The following is a 23,317-nucleotide window of genomic DNA, read 5'->3' as shown; positions in this document are numbered from 1 at the left end:
TAGTAGCCAAAAACCAAAAATGTTCCTTCCCCCTACACTGTAAGTACACAGGATATTTAATTCCCCATAAATGTTATTTTCTACTCTTTCTACATATCAGTTTATGACTAAGTCAAATTGTTTGCCACCTCTCAGCACCCACCCTAGGTTCCACGTTTTGGTTCAATCACTATCTCAATTTTCTCATACCTGCTTCAACCTGTTCCACATGTGGCAATTTGAATATATAGAATTCTTTCTTCCTCCAGTCTCCTCACAAATGTCACATGCTTGTAGTGTTTTTATTGTATTACACATTTAATAACCTAGTTACACTTTGAACACAGATTTCTTAGGACTAAAGAAAAATGTGGTGTGCATACTTCACAGAAATTTCATACCAATGACTTCTTGTTTGCTGCTTACTGGATTACACATAACAGCAACAATATAGCCAGCATAATAATAATAATAATTATTATTATTATGATCATGATGATGATGATAAAACACCAGTAAAATGTAAGCAATTCTGATCATTTGAAGAGCATTGTTGACATAACAGCAAATAGACTAATGATGACACTTTGGAAATGACATACTAACAATATTAGTAACAAGCATGCCACTTTAATTTTTTTTCCCCAGTACATCTGTCAGTCAAGTTTATCTGGAATGGAGATTAGGGTTTTGTGTCCTGCTGATGATGCATTAAATACTGATGAGTATAAATTTGGATTGGGCAAGGATGGGGAAGGAAACTTTTTATACAGATCATCTTGGTATTCACTCCAACTGACTTAGAGAAAGTGCAGAAATCTTAAACATGGATGGCAGGATGGGAACTTCATCCCTGAATGCGAGTTTAGTGCCTTAACCATAGCACCTCACTGCTCTATTTAATGAGTAGTACGCAATGGTTAGCAACTTCATCTTCCACTTAGACTTGCAGCCTGAAGTGCTTTAAACTCAATGCCATTGCAAATAGAGCATTTTTATAGCACTATCCACCTTGCAGATGCAAAAGAACCAATAAAAGAACTAATAAATACATTCATATGGCACAAAATATGTAAAACAAACACACAGACACACACACTCTCTCTCTCTCTCTCTCTCTCTCTCTCTCTCTCTCTCTCTCTCTCCGGTAGCAGAGTGCATCCCGATTCTGGGAACAATCCCCTACACTGTGGCTAAGCCATTTCTGTACTATATCCTTTCTTCCAGGAGTGCCATATCCACATGATGTTTAGGAGAACTTCTGTGAAGTTTGGACGGTAGGACAGAGTTACTGGCAGAAGTAAAGTTGTGAGGGTGAGTGATGAGTTGTGCTTGGATAGCTCAGTTGGTAGAGTGATTGGACCCGAAGGCAAAGGCCCCAGGTTTTAATCCTGGTCCAGCACTCAGTTCAAATCTTCAGGGAAGTTTCAACCACAGAAACGTTTAATTCACATAAAAAGATGGGCTGGTTACTATTTACCTACACAAGATGCACTTCCACTGCAGTCAATTAAAAACTCAAAACAAAACTTGAGTAAGGTTATTTACTCTTTACATTACAGCTTATTATCTAGACAGCTAATATAGACCATAAAGCCACATTTTTGAGGATTGCAAACTCAAACTCTATCCGAACAGGCCTCAGATGGCCCAACGGTACCAGCCAACCATAGTGTCATTCTCAGCCGATACGTATCACTGGATGCGAATATGGAGGGGCATGTTATCAGTGCACCACTCTCCCAGCTGTTGTCAGCTTTTGTGACCAGGGCCACAACTTCTCAATCGATATTTAGAAAAAATGCTAATTTCACAAAAGGCCTTTAACACCAGAATAACTAGTGTACACAAATAAAGCTTACTTGGAAGGTAGCCCTGAATGCTGATTAACAGGTAAAATGGAAGGCCTTGTCAAAGAACTTAGTTTCTTCCAATACTATACTATTCTTGTCTATAAAATTACATAAAAGACCAGAAACGATAACTCACCCTCCCAGCCCCGTGACATGAAGGTTGACGACACCAAGGCACAATGTGGCTGCCACGGCAGCATCCACAGCATTTCCTCCTTTCTTCAGAATGTCAGTCCCAATAGTAGAACATTCTATACTGTCTGTAGCAACACTTCCATGTGGAGTAAACTGTAAGCATTCTTTACTATGCTTAACAGGAATTTATTGTACTAAAATCTATTGACTAACATGAAATTTATGCTAGCAAGTTTGCTATGCTGAACATATTTCTCTCACTTTTGACACACAAGGCACGTAGTTTCTTGGTAACACAAAATTATACACAATAACTAAGCTGTATAGTGCTCATCAGGCACCAATCTGTGTCAGTAGGTATATGAATCTTCAAGGTGAGCAAAGTTTGAGGACTGCCGTGGCACTCCAGACAGTAGACTAAAAATCCCAATGGATATTTTTTAGTGCTTTATCACATGAATACTTTTGTTTCTGACAGCAACAAACCTGGCTGTAGACAGTGGCTGATAGCTCTCCTCTTCTAAGATCAGGCCATCTACAGAGTAAATGGAAGCTGTACAAAAGTAAAAAAGGAAATACCGAGTTGCTCAAAAGTGTATCAGCAACACATTGCAGGGCCCACATTCGATACATGATTAGTACTGGCTTAATTGATTAGTTAGTTATTTATTTACATGTCCCACAGATCATTTGAAAGATTCGCTCATCAAAATGAAGTGGAAGCAGGCAGTTTACAGGATCTCTATACATGATTACTGTTAGCATTAATTTTATTCCTATACATATGACTACAAGGATTTTTTTCCTTTTTTTTCTAGCTACCAGTTTTTAAGTAGAAATTTGTCAATGGAATAGAAGGAGTTGTCCAGGAGAAATAATTTTAAATTAGGTTTAAAACTTACTTCACTATCTGTCACACATTTTTATGTTCTTTGGCCAATGATAAAAAATTTGTATTGCTTTTTGTTGATCTCCTCTCTAAGCCATTGACAGCTATAATAATGGGTAATAAAGGTCATTTAATTCTCTAGTGTTGTAGGTAGTGTCAAATTGTGATGGATTATTTATGACAAATTTCATTAGTGAAAATATGTATTGTGACGGCACAGTTAAAATGCCTAGCTACCTGAAGAGACACCTACATTACGTCCATCGGTGAACACAATATATTATTCTTATTGCTCACTTTTGTCCAATCAACACTTTCTTTCTGAGTGATGTTACCCCATTAAATTATTGCGTGAGACATTAATGAGTAGAAATATGCAAAATATGTGGGAGGGCTGATACGTTTGGATCCAAGATTAGCAATTACACATAGAGTAAAAGTAGTTGAACTTAACTATTTGTAAAGCTCAGTAATATGCTTCTACAAATTTTCATCAATACGTACACTGAAAAATTTGGAGCATTCTACCTCACTTACTGACTCCTCCTGATGTGCTACATGAATTGTTGGTACGAGTATTTGTTGTACAGAACTGAATGTAGTATCTCTTTTCAAAATTTAGAAAGTCTATTTTTAGAGAATCTCTTAATAATTCTTTGTAAAATATCACTTACTAACTCTTATGTTGCTTTCTCTTTAATGGGATTTCTTATAACACTAGTCTGTCTGCAAAAAATATCAATTTTGCTTGTTAAATGTTAAGTGGAAGGTAATTCACATATACAAAGAATAAGAGTGTACCCAAAATCGAAGCCTGTGGGACTCCCTTTGTGATTTTACCCTAGTCACTAAAATTTTCTACCTTTCTGACATTGTCTGAATTATTCAGCACAATCTTTTGCATTCTGTTTGTGAAGTATGATTCAAACCAGCTGTGTGTAAAGCCATCAATTCCATAAAACTTGAGTTTTTCTAAGTGAGTATCATGTTCTACACAACTGAAGGCCTTGGATGGATCTCAAAAAATGCCAACTGGCGATACATTATTATTTAAGGCTTGCACTATTTGATAAGTGAGTATATAAATAGCATTCTCAGTCGAGCAGCTTTTCTGGAATCCAAACTGTGAAGTGCCAAGTAAATTATTTTCACTTAAGTGTGTACCTACTCTCGAATACATTACTTTTTCGAATATTTTGTGAAAAGATTTCAGTAAGGATATTGGATGATAATTGCTTAAGTCTGTCTTGTCACCTTTTTAATGAAGTGGTTTAAAAATTGCATATTTTAAACTTTCTGGAAAAATTCCTTGTGCCAATGACACATTGCATATATCACTAAGGACACTACTTATTAAGTTGGAACAACTTTTCAGAAACCTGTTTGAAATACCACCAACCCCACGAGAGCTTTTGTTTTCTAGAATTTTTATAATGGTATTCATTTTAGTGAATGATGTTGGTACCACTTCTAGCTGCTTAAAGTTTTGTCGCACGGCATTTTTAATACATTCTCTTGCTTCTTCACCTGGTCCATTTAATCCTATATCTGCTGCTACGTTTAGAAAGTGATTGTCAAAGTACTTGCAACATGTGAATTATCAGTCATAACATTGTCATTTAGTTTAATTGTTATGACATCTTGTATACTGACTGGCTGTCCCGACTTCCATTTGACAATGCCCTGTACAGGTTTAATCTTATTATATGTATTATTTATTTCTGTCAGTAAAGGCATATTTCTGGACATTTTTGTCTGCAGCTCGTGGTCTAGTGGCTAGCACTGCTGCCTCTGGATCACGGGGTCCTTAGTTTGATTCCTGACCAGGTTGGAGATTTTCTCTGCCTGGGGCTGGGTGTTTGTGTTGTCCACCACCATCACCATCACCATTCGGTGATAGTGGCAAGATTGGACTGTGTAAAAAGTGGAACTTTTTATGGGTGCTGATGACTGCCCAGTTGAATGTCCCACAAACCAATCATCATCATCTGGACATTTTAATGACTTTCCTTAAAATACTACAGTATGTTTTGTAGTATGCAGGTAATGTCAGATCTAGATTTAACTCTGGCCTTTACATACATTTCTGTCTTCCTCTTACATAGATTTTAATTCCCTTAGTTACCAATGGCTTACTTTCTTTATAATGGATCTTTTGGATAATTTTTTATGAAAGCAACTTTCAATTATTGGATACAACTGTGTTTAATCTTAAAAGACAAAGTCATGTGGATCACAAGACTCTGTTTGGGAATAATCACCAACACCGGTTGTGTTGTGCATGCCTGCTTCCATATAGAGAAAATAGAGCCAATCTTTCATGCAGAGTCATGTGCCAGTACCTCATGAGCTCATATTCCAGTGTATATAACACTGGTGACACAGATAATGCCAATGAAGACATTGCTTCTATGCTTACCAGCTAAACAAGATCATACGTTTGCTGTGTGATGGTATGGGGCAATAATGTCACTTTACCGTCTTATTTTCCTTTTAATGAAAATTTGTAATGCCATTTCTGTTATATTCCAAGCAAATACACTTAATTTTTGCTACACAGCACTTTTGATTTTCATCCTCACCTGGAGTTCATACACGTACACTGTAACAAAATTTAATGATATAGCTAATCTTTTATGCTGTAAACCCAATAAACATAATTCAAGGAATCAGAAGCACTACAATTTTATTACATCAGATAGGTTGAAATGTGGAAGTTGAACTCACCTAATTCTTCTATTTGCTAAAACATTTGACTCCATTACAAGAATTATGGATCCAATGATACGCCAATTCAGTATAGGTGCCATTAAGTGCTAAGGTGTCACTCTCTTTTATCTGTCCCCTTACAGAGATTGAGGGCCTTGGTAGCTCTGTTAAGCACAGACCAATTCCAACATTGCCACTTGACATATGACTCAAGTGACCAGTGACCTGAGGCCTGATGCATTACATGCAAAATCTCCTACTGCCCTCAAACCCTGCAAAAAATTTCACTGAACTCCATACATGGCAACCTGCTCTCTAATATATCACCTCGTCCTGTCACTTCCAGACTCAATCTACATAATCATATTCCCAATCCCTGTTCTTCTGAGATTGATTTTTTGTTAGACTTTTGTTTTATTTTATTTTTTTAATTCACCCTTGACATTTCTTTCATCTATTTATTACACTTTATTTGAATTATTTTGTTTATCTATGTTTAATTCCCACTCTCTTCCTCCATTGTTACAGCTTTGTCCTCCTAGTCTCTAATACCTTCTCTTTCATTTTTGTTTCCATTCCTCTTCATATAAGTGTGTGTGTTTGTGTTTGTTAACCTGCAGTCTGAGTGATCTCCCCTCCCACCCCCACCCCCAAATAAAAATCTCTTTTCTCCTTTGAGCAAGAAATCTGTGGTTCTGAAAGCCAACAATTGTGAATTTAATGAATTATTTATATCACAGAACCAAACATTTATATCAATCATTCTCACTTTACACCCATTTCCCTGTCTCTCTGTCCATTTGAGGTCTACTTAAGAAGGGAAGTGGGTTAGCACAGTGGTTGTTGTTGCTGCCACAGTTGTTTGTGAGAAAGGCAGATTTTCTTACCTGAAAATGTACCAATTAAAATCAAGTGATTTAACCTATTGAGAGCTACTGGTATGCTGTAAACTGTAACTCTCCTCAGACACTTGTAATAAATATGTAGACATATCAGCTGCTGCGTTTACAAAGAATTTGTATTTTGCTGTAAGAATTTCCAATTGCAAGGCAAAATATGCTGCCAACGTGGACAACTGTACATGCTTGAATGTCCTTACTTACAGTAGTGGTTCAGTGACACTGAATTACTTACCCTTTGCTCCTTAACAAAGACAAACCATTATCTGCTTCTGCCCATATTATTAACCAAAAATTAAACATACTACATGTCAGGTGCTATCGGTCTTAATTTTCTCCACCAACTGCATATTCATTATTTTTAAAAATGAGAGTTGTATTTGCTAATTTCCAACACCGAAAGCCTCAAAGATTAAACATGGCCAATATTTAGATTGTTATATGTGTAACATTAATCCTACCAACCTGAGCTCTCTGTTGGGAACCTGGGTTCTGCCTCTAACAAGCCTGGATGAGGAGCGGTATCTTAAAAAATGGTAGTTCAACTGGCCCAAAGACTGCAATGGTCTTTGAGGCAAATGGGGTCAGTCGATCATCAATAGAGCTCAGAGAGCAGAAGTAGCAAACCTTAGTGTTGGAGTAAACATAGATAAGTTTCATCTTGAAGGAAGACAGCAGTTCCTTCAGTAGTCAAATCTAGTGGAAATCTAACAGATTTATACAGCAACTGGGATGTTATCTGCAAGTACGGTGGGGATTGTTTTGAAGTCTGCAGCACTGCAATGTGGAAGACAAAAGGTAACCATGAAATTATCATTCCTTCCTACTTACAATTCTCTGCCACAAAAATTAACACAGCTTCTTTCTCATTGTAGCAGCCCCTACTAGGTTCTCTGAGAAATAATTACTCAAAATGAGCTATCAATGTAGTGCGCATACATAAAACTTGTTTTTTTGTGCTCCATGATTTTTCAGTTTTTAGAGGGATAAAATGACACTATAGTGTTTATCTTTGGCATGCTTATGCAGGAAATGTCACAAAACTGTCTAGGTGTCAGATCTGCGCACTGCACACATGAATTTACAAATATAAGTTACATCTACATCTACATGATTACTCTGCAATTCACATTTAAGTGCTTGGCAGAGGGTTCATCAAACCACAATCATACTAACTCCCTACCATTCCATTCCCGAACAGCGCGCGGGAAAAACGAACACCTAAACTTTTCTGTTCAAGCTCTGATTTCTCTTATTTTATTTTGATGATCATTTCTACCTATGTAGGTTGGGCTCAACAAAATATTTTCACACTCGGAAGAGAAAGTTGGTGACTGAAATTTCGTAAATAGATCTCGCCGCGACGAGAAACGTCTTTGCTTTAATGACTTCCATCCCAACTCACGTATCATATCTGCCACACTCTCTCCCCTATTACGTGATAATACAAAACGAGCTGCCCTTTTTTGTACCCTTTCGATGTCCTCCGTCAATCCCACCTGGTAAGGATCCCACACCCCACAGCAATATTCTAACAGAGGACGAATGAGTGCAGTGTAAGCTGTCTCTTTAGTGGGCTTGTTGCATCTTCTAAGTGTCCTGCCAATAAAAAGCAACCTTTGGCTTGCCTTCCCCACAATATTATCTATGTGGTCTTTCCAACTGAAGTTGTTCGCAATTTTCACACCCAGGTACTTAGTTGAATTGACAGCCTTGAGAATTGTACTATTAATCGAGTAATCGAATTCCAACGGATTTCTTTTGGAACTCATGTGGATCACCTCACACTTTTCGTTATTTAGTGTCAGCTGCCACCTGCCACACCATACAGCAATCTTTTCTAAATCGCTTTGCAACTGCTTCTGGTCTTTGGATGACCTTACTAGACGGTAAATTACAGCATCATCTGCGAACAACCTAAGACAACTGCTCAGATTGTCACCCAGGTCATTTATATAGATCAGGAACAGCAGAGGTCACAGGACGCTTCCCTGGGGAACACCTGATACCACTTCAGTTTTACTCAATGATTTGCCATCTATTACTACGAACTGCGACCTTCCTGACAGGAAATCACGAATCCAGTCGCACAACTAAGACGATAACCCATAGGCCTGGAGCTTGATTAGAAGTCGCTCGTGAGGAACGGTGTCAAAAGCTTTCCGGAAATCTAGAAATACGGAATCAACTTGAGATCCCCTGTTGATAGCGGCCATTACTTCGTGCGAATAAAGAGCTAGCTGTGTTGCACAAGAACGATGTTTTCTGAAACCATGCTGATTACGTATCAATAGATCGCTCCCTTCGAGGTGATTCATAATGTTTGAATACAATATATACTCCAAAACCCTACCGCAAACCGACGTCAATGATATAGGTCTGTAGTTTGATGGATTACTCCTACTACCCTTCTTAAACACTGGTGCGACCTGCGCAATTTTCCAATCTGTAGGTACAGATCTATCGGTGAGCGAGCGGTTGTATATGATTGCTAAGTAGGGAGCTATTGTATCAGCGTAATCTGAAAGGAACCTAATCGGTATACAATCTGGACCTGAAGACTTGCCCGTATCAAGCGATTTGAGTTGCTTTGCAACCCCTAAGGTATCTACTTCTAAGAAACTCATGCTAGCAGTTGTTCGTGTTTCAAATTCTGGAATATTCCATTCGCCTTCCCTGGTGAAGGAATTTCGGAAAACTGTGTTCAATAACTCCGCTTTAGCGGCACAGTCGTCGGTAACAGTACCATCGGCACTGCGCAGCGAAGGTATTGACTGCGTCTTGCCGCTTGTGTACTTTACATACGACCAGAATTTCTTCGGATTTTCTACCAAATTTCGAGACAATGTTTCGTTGTGGAACCTATTAAAGGCATCTCGCATTGAAGTCCGTGCCAAATTTCATGCGTCTGTAAATTTTAGCCAATCTTCAGGATTTCGCGTTCTTCTGAACTTCCCATGCTTTTTCCGTTGCCTCTGCAACAGCGTTCGGACCTGTTTTGTGTACCATGGGGGATCAGTTCCATCTCTTACCAATTAATGAGGTATGAATCTCTCAATTGCTGTTGCTACTATATCTTTGAATTTGAGCCACATGTTATATCTTTGTGTACACATCATGTTATTTTCTTTGTGTACACGTCAGATCACATGCATCAATAAATTCACTTAGAAAATCTAGTTCCTAAATTTTTATGCAAAATTAAATATGGTTTCAGGTCGACTGTATCAAAACTCATGCATGTGTTAACATATATAGTGTATTCTTGAAAGTCGACTGCTGTGAAGAACGTATTTCGTAAATAAGACCAGTGGCAATCTACAATTATGCTTCATACAATTTCGTTGTTGGTATCCTCATTCAAATAGTCATTCACCCCAATTTCAGTGTATATCTGTGTGAGTGATGATTTTTTTGAGACTTTTTGGTAGTTTAGGAGTGTTGTGCATAATATATTCTGTAGTAAATCTATAGCTGCTTATTCTAAAAATGTCAGCAGTAATATGTAATTGAGAAAGTGTTTCAATTTTAACCATAGTTCAGCTAATTACACAATTAGTGCATTAGTTTCACCTTTTTCATGCTCATTGACTGGTCTATTCTAAGGAAGTGTTTCAAAGTGGATGATCATGATGTAAAAATAGCTCTTACGAAATCAACAGCTGTGGCAAAGTAGTGTGTACTGGGCTTCTCGTATCAGTATCTGTCATATTGTGTCATATTTAGTTTCCCCTCTAAACAGTAGTGTATATAATATGCACTTGGTGTAAATTTCTGGCATTTTCTAGTTTGTTATGATCATAAATTCAAGTAGAGTGGGGGGCAGCAGGAGGGGTGGGGGGGGGGGGGGGGGGGGAGACCAAGGAACCAATACATTATATCCCAGCATCTCATCATAACAGAAATCACTTTCAGCATAATATTTCCAACATAAAATCTTATAAACAAACATGTAGAGCATTCACGTAATCTATCAACTTTGGAGTCACTGGCAGGCAGTCTTCTGGTTTACCATAATACAATGATGTGGGCCATTCTTCTGTGGCATGTCTGATTGTCTGTGGTTCTCCACAATCACAAACTGGGGATGACTGCTTATCCTGTTTATATAAAAAATGTACACATCTAACATGTTGGGTTCCCATTCCTTTTAGTAGTGGCCATGTTATGTGCGGAAAGGCAAATCACAGTGGTTTTAGGGTGATACACGTCATATTGTCATTTTGTTGTCCAGTCAACTCTCAAGTCCAAGCATTAGTAAAGATGAACTCATCCTCCACAATGACTCTTGGTTGGCTGGATTAGCGATTAAAGGGACTAAACTGAAAGGTTATCAGTATCTTTTTCTTCAGTCACACAGGTCTCAAATTAAAACCATACCCCAAAGTAATCTTATTCCTTCAAATCTGGGAGAGGAACAAAATACGTAAAACTATGTGTGTAACCACACTGAAGTAGAAAACAAAAGTATCAAGCCAAAATTGAAAAGGAAAAAGTGGTAATAGGTGTTAAAATAATATAGCAGATGGTCTTGGATGGCTGATCACAAGAATAAAAAAAAAGGATCAGCCAGCCACTCTGAAACACACTAAAATTGCCAGCCTAAAAATACGAGGCAACGGAAACACAGAAGATGAAGAGATGAACAACTATTCAAACAGACAGCAACAGGAGAAGCAAGGAAGGGTTAAAATGTAGATAGGGTGAGGGCCTGAAAGATGAGAGTACAGCACCCATCCTTAAATAGAATGATAAAACCCCCTTCACGGATAAAACTTAAAAACTATGTTAGCCATTGAGGCATTGTCACCAAAAAGCGAAGGGCGGACATCAGGGAGATTAGACGTCCGCCGCAGGGCAGCTACATTTGGACAGTCCAACAAGATGTGGACCACTGTCAAGAGTGAATCACAGTGACGCTGAGGTGGGGTGAGTCCTTGTGATGTAGGTGGTGACTGTGACTCAGCCAAGTACGGCCGATGTGGAAATCGCAAAGTCCTTGCGAGGGGCTTCCATAGAGGACCTCCACACATTCACTTTTGGCAAAGTCAGGAAGTGCAATTCTGTATTCCAGACCCCAAAAACCTTGCAGCATAATGACAATCGAAGATCAGATTTCGATACGCCAATCTCCAGGCTCAGTTTGCAAGTAGCCTGTCGTCAAGTTCATTTCCCAGGATTCCGACATGTCTCGGGGTCAATACGAAGACCAGTGGATGCCCACACCGTTCGAGGAAGTAAACAGACTCTTAGATCGCGATCACCTACGGATGGCACAGATACCACTGGTTGAGAGCTCGTAAGGTGCTCGAGGAGTCACTACAAATGAGGAAGGACTCCCTGGCGCAGTAACAGATATGCTCAAGAGTGCGAGAGATGGTTCCCAGATCTGCAGTGAAAACACTGCAGCCATCTAGCAAGATGGCTGTTCAGTATGTCCTGTATGAGCATACGTGAATCCCACATAGCCCTCAACCATCAAGCCATCTGTATAAACTACCTCTGAACTTTGGGACCTATCAAGAATAGAGAGAAACAGGCGGCGGAGGGCTGCAAGATAAACTGAGTCTTTGCGACTTATGGTATGTCCTGACAAAGCTGTGGTCGAGGTATGTATGATGGAGGTGTACATGAATGGACCCAAAGGAGGGGTGGCAGAGAGAAAGACTCGAGTTCAGTGAGAAAGGGCTCAGATACGGACTGCAATTGTAATCCCCAATCTGGGCCACCATTGTGGGAGATGGACTGCCATGTCAGGGAAAGGAGATGGTAATCAGGATGTTTAAGTCAGCTGTGAATGTGTGCGGTATAATTGGCAAGCTACTGTTGTTGCCAGATCTGCAATGGCGGAACCCCAGCTTCCATGAATGCACTATACACAGGGCTCATTCAGAAAGCTCCCGTTGTTAGCCTAACTCCACAATGTCGTATAGGGTCCAACATCCACAATACTGATGGCGATGCTGAACCATATGCCAGGCTCCCATACTTAATATGGGACTGTACGAGGGCTTTGTACAGCTGCAACAATGTAGGGTGATCTGCACCCCACTCGGCGTGACTCAGGCATCGAAGAACGCTCCCAAAGTAGATACTTTGGGAGCAACAGAAGAAGTGCCACCAAACACGAAGGAGAGGGGAGGGGGGGGGGGGGGTGGATGTAGTTGGGTGCCCATGAGAGCCCACTGTACAAACAGCAGGATGCAATGGACGTCCGCAGTCTCTACATAAGGCAATGGAATTGCCCAAATTTCCAGTACTTAAAGCACTGCATAGGGGGAGGAACGTATGATTTTACATCACATCAGTATACCATCACCTTGATCTTTCAGGTAACAAATCACCCTCAAAGGCCAAGATGAAGGCACCGGTAGCAACCCTATTATCTCTAGGTTCCCTATAGACGTGCCAGATGATGTGAACACCCCATTGCTCTAAATTAGAACATAGCTTGTCATTGGACTGCATTAGGAGGTCTTGATGAAAACTAATCCCCTAGACCATGTTTAGGCAATTATGGGGAGTGACTGAAATGAGAATATCAGCCTGCTTGTCACAGTCAAGCAACGCCCGTGACTGGGCTGGGGACGCTTTCTGAATCAGGACTGACCCATGTCTCATTTTGCACAAAGCTGCCACTTCCCAAAATTTATCCTCCAGGGTTCTCAACAAAAAAAGAGAGGCTTTGTAGCCAGAAAGGAATCCCATCTGTTCTGCCGCAAACTAAGTACCGAGGTGAATATGGCTCTCTTGTTTCTCTAGCCCTGCGTTCCTCTCATAGTGTAGTTAGGGAGTGGAATGATTTGGGGTCATACTTCTCAGCATTGATCTCTACCCTTCCCTTCTTAGAGACTACTGGGGCCATCTGCCAACCAGTAAAAGATGACTTGGTTTGCTTCTTGCGGCTCATTTGCCCTGATCAGGGGCTCTCCCTGCGGGCACCACCCATCCACAGCAAAAGCCACCTGGCATGATGGCTGTTGAGGGAATCCTGATGCCCAATGAAGACAGGCAACTACTTCTTGGCACTCCTTAGCATGCATGGGGAGTTTGCAGCTCAGGCATCAGCAGTGTGATACCTGTGTTGCCAGGGGGCTACAACCACGAGGATACCCAATAACCCCTACATGAGGGACTGGCTACCACACTGGATATCGGGTGTGAAAAGATCCATCATTATCATGGGCGTAGAAGAGGAGAGCAGACATGGATGTAAATGATGTACCCCATAAGGTGTCCTCGCCCAAATAGCTGGATTACGGGTGGAGTTGCAGAGCTATGACAATAATATGTGCACAAGGTCTCAGCACAGAATGAATATATGATGCGACATGTAAGGCATCGCACTTCTGAAAAATTTTGAAAATGTGGAGGTCAAACCCTAAAAGGGGACCATGACTCATATGACTGAAAAGCAGGAGACTCCTTTTAGCGGCCTCTTACAACAGGCAGGAATGCCTCAGGTCTATTCTAGCCGCCAAACCACCAGAGGGAGTCACCATTGCTGCCATTGTTGGTGGTCATCTAGAGCGGTGTTGTTTATGGTTTGCATCATGAGCGTCTTGCTGGATTGGTAGGTTTTCAATGTCTGTAATCCTTTTGAATTCATTTGAGAGAACATTCATGCAGCATAGTTAAGGGAGTGGAATGTGGCTTAGTATTGGTAGCCTTTCCATAGGTTTTGATACGATAACACCACAATCAATCTCTTGGCATTTTTTGGTTGGTCATTTATCTTTCGTACATATGGGCTATTTAGTCATACTGGGGTACAACATTTAGCAGTTGAGAAGACAAGAGCCATAGCAGGAGAATGTAGGGTGGATGACAGTGCTTCCCTCACTGCACTACAAAGGTTTTAAATTATTTTTGCTGTTTTTGTTAGATGCTCTCGGAAAGATAGAGTTCTTTAAAGGATTACCCCCTAGTACATAGATGTTTCATTGAGAGTAATTGAAGTGTTTGCAAAACGTATATTGAGTTTTTTTGGTGAGTTTATTGTTCATGTGGAAGCAGGAAACCTCTATTTTGGATGTGTTGGGTTGGAGCCTCTATTTACAGAAGTGCTTTCACACTACATCTAGGTTCTCTGTTGTTTCTTCTGATTCTTCAACTGAGCAACACCTTGTTGCAAGTACCCAATTGCCAGTGTACCTGAAATTCCTTTGTTTTGTTTTTTGGGTATCTGCAATGTGCAGAGAAGTGGAGCACAGGCTAATCCCTTTGGTATACTGTTTTTTAATTTTCTTTTGGCACTGATACTGGATTCTATGACTACTGGAAACAGCCAGTTGTTTAGTACATTGTTGTTTATGCGAGAGATTGGTTTACAAACAATTACGTGAAGAAGCTTGCAAATCAATGTCTCCTCTCCACAATGTCCAATGATGAGTCAATGAAAACAGCTGTAGTTTTAAGTTTTCTTTGAAACCCTGCTTCAATGTAGATAGTGATTAACAGAACTTGATCTTTGCACATTCAGTTTGGCCAGAAGCTTCCTTGTTGAATTAAGGGTGCTTCAAGCAATTTGGAACTGATTCCTTTATGGGTAAGCCATTCTAGTAGCTTATACGTCACAGATAGTAGTTTTATTGGTCTCTTAGGGCAGTCAACTGGTTTGCCAGATTTAAATATTGCGATATCTCCCACAATTTAAATTCTTGTGATATATTTCCTGTTTGCATAATGTCTGTGAAGAAATGAGCCTTTCATAGTTTGCATATTTACCACAGTTTATTAGGAATTCACAATTGATATTGTCAAACCCTGGAGCTTTTCTTGGTCCTACGTGTTTAAGTGCTGTTGAGATTTCTCCACAAGTGAAGGGATGGAATTGTTTGGTTTCTGTGGCTTCAGTTTTTAGGGTTCTGAGTTATCATTTCGCACTGACTGGATTTGCTTTGTATTTTGATTCTCTGGATGTCGCTACTAGATGTGAAGAATGGTAACAGGATTAACTGTTGTCTTCCTTTGTGTTGAGGCTCCCCTTCCAGATTCCTTGATAATGTTCATGCTTGTCAACTCTATGGCTGAAAAATTCAGGCTTTTTACTGTTTCCATCCACTTTTGCCATCGCACCACTGATCACCATTTTTGAGGAAGTCTTGGTACAGGTCCTCACTGTTTTGAGACCAACCAGATATGTACTGTTTTCGGTAGCCTCTTGGTATAAAGTTTTTGGCAGGCGTAATTATGGCGCCGGCAAAATTTTTTGTGGATTCTGCTGGTAAAAGGTAATCAACGTAAGGATCTGTCTTGTTATGTAGAGAATTAAGGCCAATCAGCCTTTTTCAGAGTCCATCTTGGGCGAGACAGAGATGTGATTAATGGGATTTGTGTTCCTACCTATATTATTACTGGTCAGCGCTGGTTATGTGGGTAATCATTGATGACTCTTCATGATACTGCTAGGATCAGGCCATTATTGTCAGCTGAAATGAAACATATATTGGGATTGTATTCCTGCCTCCACACTGCTGACTTAAAAGTAGCTCGTCAAATCAAACACCTTTCAGTTGTCCGTTGAGACAGTAATCACAACAATAGTGTTGTTGTAATTAATTTCGATCTTTCTACAGCTTTCAATACGATTAGTCATGAAATTCCTTCAGATAAGTTGGAAGCAATGGAAATAAAAGGTATAGAAAACCAGTGATTTCAATCATATCTGTAAAATATGATCACAGTTTGGGGAGGTTACATCAGCTAATGCTAATTGTAAAATCATATTAGTATCTGATGCAAGAAAAGTCGCAATACATGCACCCGGGTAGTTTGTGTAGCCCCCCCCCCCCCCCCCCCCCCCCACACACACACACACACACACACACACACACACACACACACACACACAGAGAGAGAGAGAGAGAGAGAGAGAGAGAGAGAGAGAGAGAGAGAGAGAGACTGCAGCCAAGGTCGTTTGCAGATGAAACTAGTGTATAGTGTAGTAGAGAGTGGTGTTAAGGAATCTGTCCTCTACAACTGAACATGTCCTTAAGTCCTTCAATTCATTATTCAATGACAACAGGCTAACATTTGATGTGAAGGAAACAAACTACATAAAATTTGGTAAGATGATTCTTCATCTGGTACTGGGTGGAAATGAGTTAGAAAGGGTATGATGCACAAAACCTTTAGGAATAAATGTTAACCAAGACAAATGGGAAAGACCATATAACTAAACTCTCCCAGAGACTCAGTTCTGGATGTCTTGTCTGAGAATTATTTCTAAAGTTTGCTCCTCAGATGATACTAGATTGGCTTATTTTGGTTACTTCCAGTCCCTTGTAGCCTATAGAATAGTTTTGTGGGGTAAAATTAACAACAGATTAAATGAAATTCTTACATTACACAAAAGCACCATTCGAATCTTGTTGCACAGCTCTGCTCCTTTTACATACACACAGTTCCATCACATTAATGTGACCACCAGCTATGTTCAACATCAACGTACAATAAGCACCCACAGATGGCAGTACTAACAGTGGAGGATATATAAAGCTTGTCATAGGCCTTCACAGTAGGTGCCTGGTTCATGCACCCATGCCGACTGCTGTTCATTGGTGACATAGGTTGGAATTTGCACACCAGTACCGCAACTTGACGTTCACCAAGTGGTGACAGGCAGCCCTCTCAGATAAATCATGCTTAATACTGCACTGGACAGATGGTCATTGGCGTGTACAGCATGAAATGTCTGAAAGCAATCACCCTACAACAATTGCCAGAAGGGCCCAGGTCTGAGAATGGAGCATTATGGTCTGGGGAATGTTCTCGTGGCATTCCGTGGATGATATTGTATTACAGCAGGCACAATGGATCAGCAAAAATATGTATATATCCCTTGGGGACCATGTTCACCCCTACATGTAGTTTGTTTTTTCCTTGACATGATGGCATCTATCAGCAAGAAAGTGCAACATGTTACAAACCTGGCAGAATACACGTGTGGTTTAAAGAATGCCAGGATGAGTTCATTGTGTTCCCCTGGCCACCAAACTTCCTGGATTTAAACCCAGTCAACAATCTGCGGGACGACCTTGATTGGGCTGCTCGCGCCATAGATCATCAACTGAGAAACCTAGTTCAGATGGCCACAGCACTGGAGTCAGCATGGCTCGTCACCCCTGTAGGTATCTTCCAGATCCTTGCTGATACTCTACCTGCAAGTCCCACACTGTAAAAGTTGCTTATTCAGGTTTTTGCAGGGGGTCACATTAATGTGAATGGACCATACACAAATGTGTGTTGATGACAAGAGCTAGACTTGGTGACCTGCAAACAAACTCTCATTACCACAGTTACAGTACTCACAACTGTGGGTCCCTCAACCCACATCCCATGTGAGCCACTTTGAAGACATTCTTTATCATGCAATGACAACATAAAAAAACAGCTTTTAGAGCAAAGTTAAAACAATCTCTCATGCTGACAGGTGTAAATGAATATATTAGCTTACAGGGTTAATAGGCCTTTATTGTAGAGTTCTTTTGATTCTGTTAGCTGATGTACAATCTATGCTATTTGTATTTGCAAAGAATGTTTCTGCTGTTGGTTTTCTGTTTCAGATGCAGTGTAATACAGCTCCACTGAGAAGAAATACAGTGTTAAATCACTTGTGGTAGATATATTGACAGCAGGTTTTCATGTGTTATACTTTTCAGCAGCGCTATATACTGCAGTAGGTGTTTGTATTTTTTCAGGGGTGTTTTATATAAAAGTTTCATAATTTACCTACATCATTTATTTAAATTAGTTTTTGGAAGATGTCCACCATGAACAGAACACAGTTTCTTTTTCCTTCTATTACCCATACATTATTCGCTGAAATTTCAGCACCATTAGTGGGCTTTTTTGTTACCACATGTTGTAGTTTTCCTTTTTTTAAATGTTTTGCTTTACAGTTTTTTTTCACAGCCTGTCATTTTTTTCTTGTTTCCTGTTTACCCTCACTGTGAAAAGCTGCACTATTTAACTTGCACAGTCACCGTTCATAAACTACGAAATTGTTCTTATTCTTATAGGTTCAGTCAGCTGCAAATGACCAAATTTAGTGTTAAGCTTCCAGCAAGTTGAATCTATATTGAATTAAAGAATTGATGTACCATATGGTTATTGAGTATTCAGTCCAATAATTATAAAAAAAACCAATACATACTATTTCGAGTACAAATCCTCAGTATCTTTGATCTTACTAATTATTATTATTATTATTATTATTTGTTGTAAAACACCTGGGAGCAGTATTATGTGGACGCTATACCATGGCAGTTACAGATGGGGAGTGTTTCGAACTACGGTTGCATAAGATACTGGTTAGAGGTTGGGCCTAAGTTACCACCGCCAACCGCAGCAACCAACTGCACTGCAGCCACTACCAAATGCTTTGTGTACCCCAATTTATTTTGTGTTGTTGATTGCTTGTTTTCTTTTCTCATTTTGAAATGAGTGGAGAGACTAATCCTGGTGCATAAAAGGATTCAAATGTGTTTCTCACGACAAAAGGAATCAGCGACCCCTATGACTTATGTCAGTTCTGCTTTTATGGAAGCACAGAATATGGATGTAGGATGACAGCCCTTCAAGAGGGAGGTGGGGCTTATTCCCCCACACCACTGCTCTGCCCTCGGGCAATCTAAATTCTTGTTTGTTTACGGTCACGACCGACTGCCACGATGTACTGTCCACATAACACCCAAGAGTTAAAAAGGCCATTTAATTTAACAAAGTAGTGACAGCATCTAGCAACTCCTATGTACTAAATGATATTTGGTAGCTCTTCAGTGTCACATTCTCAGAGGCAAGCCTAGTGAATACACAGAATTTAAATCAAGTTTATGATTACAATTTACCTAATGCGAAGATGGTCCAATCAAAGTATTGGCTTAGTTTAAATTCCCCTTCAAAAAATAAATAAAAAACAGAGTACAGTAGCCTACATAAATTTGAAATACAGACTTGCATACCTGATAATCACCAAAGTGAATTTGGGCAGCTAATGCTATTGCCACAGCAAGAGTAAGTGTAAAAAAGCATGTAATTATAATACGTAGGCTTCCCCCATTCTCATTAGTTTCTGAACAAATATGACATCTCCAAGAGATTCTTTTATGTCTTTCATAGATATGGTGCTTCAGTGGGAATGATTCGGTTTGTTCTGGACTCACATATGGCCCAGATATGGTTGTAACACCTCCAGATTTTATGCAACCTGCTTGAAAAAACAAAAATGAGTATCTCAAAAATTACAAAAACACACACACACACACACACACACACACACACACACACACACACACACACACACGGGCTAAGATGAATTTTCAGAGGAAGTCTACAGACAAAATATGAAATGTTTAGTTTCTCGTCTTAGGTGTGCCAGTGACTGTCACTGACAAATATAGGCTGAATTATTCTTTTTTTTATGTAAAAACTGCAATTCTGTTTGCCAACTCCAGGTGTGAGCATCTGACAGGTTGGAGAAGATGAATATAATTAGTAAGTCAAGATCAATAATTATTTCATGATACTTTGGGCATGAAAGTAAGGTCAGTGAATGTAAATGCACTGCTGTCATACCACAAAGAGATGTGAGCCATGTCATTGTAAAAATGTACTGCTGGCTATAAGGGTGGACAGTCATTATCTATTTGAAAAGATAATAGTTGGGGTCATATAATTCCTGTTTTTGTTACTATTTGCTTAGTTTCATGTTCCATGGACCATTTTGAAAGATAAATTGTAATGATGTGGAATGATAATTTTACACATGTTGCAAATTAATTTGTTCATATGGTTACATGCTAAATATTCCTTTTTTTTAGGAAAAAGGAAAAGATGTGAATTAGTAGTTCCTTCCCAGCAGCTTTTACACATTACAATAATAAAAATTATTCTATGGAATAGAAGAAGTTGTCAAGGAGAAACTTCTCAGTCCGTCTTCAAATTTTACTTTGCTCTCTGCCAAGACATTTTATATCACTGGGTAAGTGAACAAAAATTTCTGTTACAGCACTGTTCGCCCCTTTTTGTGCTGAAGACAACCTTAATGTGGTGTAATGAATGTCATTTTTCCTTCTGGTATTGTAATTATGTGTATCATTGTCCCTTTTGAATTTCAGTGGCTTATTTACGGCAAATGTCATGTGGGAACAAATATACTGTACAGCAGTAGTCAGAATGCCCAACTCCTTAAACAGACGTCTACAAGTCAACTGTGGGTGAGCACCACATAGTCTTCTACCACTTTTTTGAGTAATGAAGACTTTCTTCCTTAAAGATGACTTACCCCAAAACATTGTTCCATATGACATTATTGAATGAAAATATGTGACCTTATGGATTTGTCTCTTCCCCAAAATTTGCAATGATTCCAAGTGCAAATAAGGCTGAACTAAGTTATTTGAGGAGTTCCAAATTGTTCTTTATCCAGTTTAAATTCTCATCAATTAGAACACCTAACAATTTTGAAGTTCCTACAATACTTATTACTTCTCCACCACGTGTTACACTTATCATTGGTGCAGTACCCCTAGATGTGCAGAACTGAATACGTTGCGTCTTTTAAAAATTGAGGTGAGACCATTTACAGGAAACCAATGAGACTTTTAAGAATTTAGTTTACCGCTTCTTCTGTCTTTGTATGTATTCTTGGATTGATTACAATACTGGTGTCATCTGCAAAACGAACTAATTCTGCTTGTTGCATATTGGACCGAACATTATTTACGCATGAGAGCAACAATAGCGAACCTATGACTGAGCCCCATATGTGATTTCTCCCCTCCCGCTCTGAATTATGTCCCCGGATTATATTGGCTCAATTACTAAGTACAAGTTTCCGCATTCTTTTGGTTAGATACATTAGCCACAGGTTGGCTATACCAATGTATATTTTTAGCTGGAGCTTACGCAAATAGTGCACGAGCCCGTGTAGTCAACGACGTGGAAAGGTACTAGAATGCATTGTGGAATACAACAAAGAATTATTTCAAATTTCAGCTATCGTGAGATGAAAAAACTGATCCACATTTTAGCGGATGTTTTCAAACGTAACTTGCTTTGAACAACCTGCCACAACATCAAGTATCAGTAGTTTCATACAAACTAAGGGTTCATAGTCACATTGGTATGGTTTATTTTCTGAAAATACTGACTTACAAGTTGTTAATTCCATAAGCTATACCCTGCATATCTGTAACCATTGTCTTAAAGTTAAACGAAACTTAAAAAACTATATACCATATGGAGCAAATATGCATATATGGTTTACAACTCTAAAACAATAGAAATACCGAGATTTACTGAAAAAAGTACATGTATCAATATGATTCATAAACAGTATTCACGAACTGAAACCATACCGAGTCTTTAACGACACAATTTTCACGTCGAAATATATATACCTGAATCGTTTAAAACTGCACTGCTGTCCCCCATAACGAATATCTAATACAAACGAGGTAGCTTTGTGTTACTGCCAAGAATACAACAATCAAAGCACCTGTCCATCACTTTTTCAAAAAATTACAACACCTAACATTTTGACGTTTCCATTAAAGATATTCCCAAATAACAGTGAACAGTGAGAATGACAAAGATGGTATCAACGATACTTGATTGACGATGTGTAGCCCGTTTCAGTAAGCAACGAAAACTTGCAAATGCAACTGTCGCCACCACATAGGCCAGTCAGGTGGTTTGTGTAAGTTGCGTACCGATTCACTGTCATATGAGCTGACAGAAGTGTGTCAATAAAATGTTTTCACAGGTCTGTTAGGCTAGAATATCAGTACAGAAAGGGCAACAGCCTCAACGGGTGCGGGGCAAAGACAGGACATGCGGGGACCAAACAGCAATCGGTATTGTAATTGTCAACTGTCGAAGCTGCGTTGGTAAAGTACCGGAACTTCAAGCGCTGATAGAAAGCACCGAAGCTGAAATAGTTATAGGTACAGAAAGCTGGCTTAAGCCAGAGATAAATTCTGCCGAAATTTTTACAAAGGTACAGACGGTGTTTAGAAAGGATAGATTGCATGCAACCGGTGGTGGAGTGTTCATCGCTGTTAGTAGTAGTTTATCCTGTAGTGAAGTAGAAGTGGATAGTTCCTGTGAATTATTATGGGTGGAGGTTACACTAAACAACCGAACTAGGTTAATAATTGGCTCCTTTTACCGACCTCCCGACTCAGCAGCATTAGTGGCAGAACAACTGAGAGAAAATTTGGAATACATTTCACATAAATTTTCTCAGCATGTTATAGTCTTAGGTGGAGATTTCAATTTACCAGATATAGACTGGGACACTCAGATGTTTAGGACGGGTGGTAGGGACAGAGCATCGAGTGACATTATACTGAGTGCACTATCCGAAAATTACCTCGAGCAATTAAACAGAGAACCGACTCGTGGAGATAACATATTGGACCTACTGATAACAAACAGACCCGAACTTTTCGAATCTGTATGTACAGAACAGGGAATCAGTGATCATAAGGCCGTTGCAGCATCCCTGAATATGGAAGTTAATAGGAATATAAAAAAAGGGAGGAAGGTTTATCTGTTTTGCAAGAGTAATAGAAGGCAGATTTCAGACTACCTAACAGATCAAAACGAAAATTTCTGTTCCGACACTGACAATGTTGAGTGTTTATGGAAAAAGTTCAAGGCAATCGTAAAATGCGTTTTAGACAGGTACGTGCCGAGTAAAACTGTGAGGGACGGGAAAAACCCACCGTGGTACAACAACAAAGTTAGGAAACTACTGCGAAAGCAAAGAGAGCTCCACTCCAAGTTTAAACGCAGCCAAAACCTCTCAGACAAACAGAAGCTAAACGATGTCAAAGTTAGCGTAA

General features: G+C 39.5%; 1 protein-coding gene across 1 annotated transcript in view; it reads right to left on the bottom strand.

Annotated features, from left to right (window-relative positions):
• LOC126470286 (glutathione hydrolase 7-like) overlaps positions 1–22,048 on the bottom strand; it is a 56,257-nt gene extending 34,209 nt beyond the window's left edge. Inside the window, exons 1-3 of the mRNA XM_050098037.1 lie at positions 21,869–22,048; positions 19,430–19,674; positions 1,969–2,120 (exon numbers count right to left, since the gene is read on the bottom strand). Of these exons, the coding sequence (XP_049953994.1) occupies positions 1,969–2,120; positions 19,430–19,674; positions 21,869–21,902 (431 nt within the window). The 5' untranslated portion in view covers positions 21,903–22,048. The remainder of the gene's footprint in view (positions 1–1,968; positions 2,121–19,429; positions 19,675–21,868) is intronic.
• Between the last annotated feature and the right edge of the window lie 1,269 nt (positions 22,049–23,317).

The sequence above is a fragment of the Schistocerca serialis genome, chromosome 3 (genome assembly GCF_023864345.2).
Source record: "Schistocerca serialis cubense isolate TAMUIC-IGC-003099 chromosome 3, iqSchSeri2.2, whole genome shotgun sequence".
Taxonomy (NCBI): Eukaryota; Metazoa; Arthropoda; class Insecta; order Orthoptera; family Acrididae; genus Schistocerca; species Schistocerca serialis.
Note: the sequence above shows the minus strand (reverse complement) of the source record. Positions and strands in the feature narration are given on the sequence as shown.